The sequence below is a fragment of the Atta cephalotes genome, assembly GCF_000143395.1.
Source record: "Atta cephalotes unplaced genomic scaffold scaffold00005, whole genome shotgun sequence".
Lineage (NCBI taxonomy): Eukaryota > Metazoa > Arthropoda > Insecta > Hymenoptera > Formicidae > Atta > Atta cephalotes.
The window spans coordinates 3,076,674-3,079,881 of NW_012130069.1; the positions used below are offsets into that span (position 1 = coordinate 3,076,674).

Sequence of the window (3,208 nt, forward strand, 5' to 3'; positions counted from 1 at the left end):
TTATCTGATATTGTAAGAAATACCTTTATCTTCACTTAGAGAACCAGATCTAACATCCGAGGATTTCCGCGCATTTGTTATACTCGTTTTAATAGGAGGATGCAATGGGCTGCTAATTGGGCTTATTGGCGCTGAATTTTCCGATAAATACGTAGTATCGTATACGTATATATAATGACTTGGTTTTCTAAAGATAGATATAATATTTGATAAAGTTGTAATAGAAGCTATTATAAAATATAATAATAAACAGAGCATATTTTAATAATAATAATGGTACCGTATAATAAAAAAGATTGCTTGTTTTTTTTTAATAATTGGAAAATGTTAAACGTACGAAAAATTACATCAAGTAATAAAATTCTATAAAAAATATATTAAACTTTTTAGATTACTACATTAAGGAAACATACTTTAATGTGATACAAAACGGAATTATCCTACAATTGATCGTAATCATTTGATTGTTTTTTCTCTTGCAATTCATATTTCCTTCGAATTCTCGGCCTTTTTTCAGTTGTTGTTCCATAACAGAATAATTTTCATAGTATACTATTTCCGAGAGGTTTCTTCCCATCATCTCTTCTACCTGATATCCTAATAATTTTTCGCTGACTTTATTTAGAAACTAAAAATGTAAAATTATGATTTATGTATAAATTAAAAAATAACACACAATAATGCATATTTATGTGTGCAAAATATATAATTTTTCTCATTTTAGTGGAAAATGTTGAAAATGGCTACATAAGATGTAAAGTTTGGATACAAATACATTATTCGCGATACCTGTACAATGTTTTTATCATTGGTAACATGCACCATGTCGCGGCATCTGTCGAGTGCCAAATATAATGCATGTGCTGCTGCTAGTTGAGTTCTCGGTAATAATGAGCTAGTATATATCCCTACTAATTCGTTTATTAATATACCTTCATGAGAACATTCCATCAGTGCCTGAAATATAAGTAAAACTAAATAAAAGATTCAATAAAAAATCTGTCTATAAACCTCGTGTATTTCTAAAGCTGCTTATGTATTCTTATGTTTGAATAAGCACTCACTCTATTAAAACCTGTTTCTAACAAGTTTAATGCAACAATATGGTCTTTTTCATCAAGCATGAAGTACCTAGAAGACACGTGACATTCAAATGTTAAAATAAAAGTAAAAGTAAAATTAAATTTTTTAAATTGACAGACTTACGATTTCTTTACGAGCGCGATAATGACAGAATTGTGATAAACCGGACTTGATCTAATCGCTCTGAAAGTTAATATTTAACATTTCAAATAGAATATATAAAAAGAATGTGCACGTGTGTAGATAATTTATCACATTGTGAAAATTATATATAATAGAAAATTTTTTTAATAAATTCACATTTTGAACAAAAATCTTTTTCATAGATGGATTAATTACATTTTATTTAAACGACCTGCCATACCTACAAATAGCATCACCCTCGGCAGCGTGATGTGTTCTATGATCGATAATCACTAATTCGTGAGCACGATTTTGAAAAAGTTCTAATGCTTTTTCCGCATCTTTTGCCACTGATACACTCCATCCCAATCTTCTCGCGGTATTAGCAAGTATGTCCATTTGTTGGTCATCTTTGCTAAAGACTAATAATATCTGCACAATGAAAAAATTTGACAGAAACACATTGAAAATAGAACTAGTGCATTAGTGATGCCAAAAATGTTTCCAAAAAAATTGCATGTTTTTTGTAATTTCATCACAAATCGAATGTTGCGATACTTACTTTTACAATACTAGGAACATTGGTTGTCAATAAATAATTACTAAGATCTTGAGGTCCTTTCTGTAAGCAGAAGAAAAAAGTAGTGCGAGAAGCTGAATAAAATAAATTTGTGATTAGAGAGATTTATCAGTTCTTTTTTTTCATAATTGATGCATGTTTGCCATGAATAATGCTTTTATTTGATCAAATCTAATCAGAGACTTAATATTAATGCATCGATATCAGTGCTGGTTACATACCAGCTCCTTTTTATCTAGATATATCGATTCAAGTAGTTTGTAAATTTTCGCTCGACGACGTGCACGTGGAGATACTTCCACATTTTTTACGGTTCTATGCGGAATTTGGTCTTTCATTTGCGACAAATTAATAGCTGGATCGTATTATTTTCTAACCTGTGTATGTCAAAGATTTGACAATAACAACGAAATTAGCAATTTTATGTACATTTCATTAATAAAGATCGATCTTAAAAAATAATTACCATTGCAAATTATTGCAAACTCTTGGCTGTTTTAGAAGTTATGTGTACGTACATATGTACATTTACTACATATTGAAGATACATTGGAGAATATTTTGCGACTTAAGAGAAAATAAATTTACTACTTTTCAATACCCTTCAGAAAAATGAAATTATGATAATAATAAATAAAATAAATGCATAAAAATTATACCAGAAATGATTGATAATAATTTTGTATCCTAATATATGCTACTAGTTCAAGCCAATTGCATCTTATTTTTAGTGCATCCACCTCCTTTACATATGTCCGTACATTATATTGAAAATTCTATTACATCATATTTACGATTGTCTTCTTCGTAAAATTATTGTCACTGCACTGTGGTCTCGCCACACAGACATAAAGCATCAGACAAACATTTTTCTTTTTTCTATTTTTCAATATCTTATTAGCTAAGAATCATAAAATAGCAGTTGTATGAAAATAAATTGTATGGCAATTGGATATTAATTATTCTGAATTATATTTTTTTTTACATTTTTCGAAATTAATATTTTACTTTAAAAATATGTTTTAATTATCATTTTTTAGTTGTTTTGTAAAAATATTTCATTTTTAATTATAATATTTAACTCTATCAAGTCACTATGAGAATTGCAGGTACGATGTTTAAAGAGGATCATTGTAACACTGATCATCGATCAATGGCCAGTGAGATTGATATATTCATTCGATGCATCAGAAACAAAAATCTGCGATAAGACATCCATATCAAAGTTTCTGTAATGATAGTATATTTTGTGAAAAAACAGGATAAAATTTTTTACTTTATGGAAAAAACATTCATAAATAAGCGATATCGCTGCAAGTTTTATTATGCCCTTAAATAATGTGTACACACACACACACACACACACACACACACACACACACACACACACACACACACACAATATATATATATACTATATAT

General features: G+C 28.7%; 1 protein-coding gene across 1 annotated transcript in view; it reads right to left on the reverse strand.

The window, feature by feature from the left end:
• Nucleotides 1-3,208, reverse strand: part of LOC105626583 (high affinity cAMP-specific and IBMX-insensitive 3',5'-cyclic phosphodiesterase 8A) — a 17,548-nt gene that overhangs the window by 3,480 nt on the left and 10,860 nt on the right. Inside the window, exons 4-10 of the mRNA XM_012207878.1 lie at nt 1,769-1,828; nt 1,448-1,638; nt 1,207-1,266; nt 1,065-1,131; nt 790-957; nt 414-628; nt 24-187 (exon numbers count right to left, since the gene is read on the reverse strand). Coding sequence (XP_012063268.1) covers nt 24-187; nt 414-628; nt 790-957; nt 1,065-1,131; nt 1,207-1,266; nt 1,448-1,638; nt 1,769-1,828 — 925 coding nt within the window. The remainder of the gene's footprint in view (nt 1-23; nt 188-413; nt 629-789; nt 958-1,064; nt 1,132-1,206; nt 1,267-1,447; nt 1,639-1,768; nt 1,829-3,208) is intronic.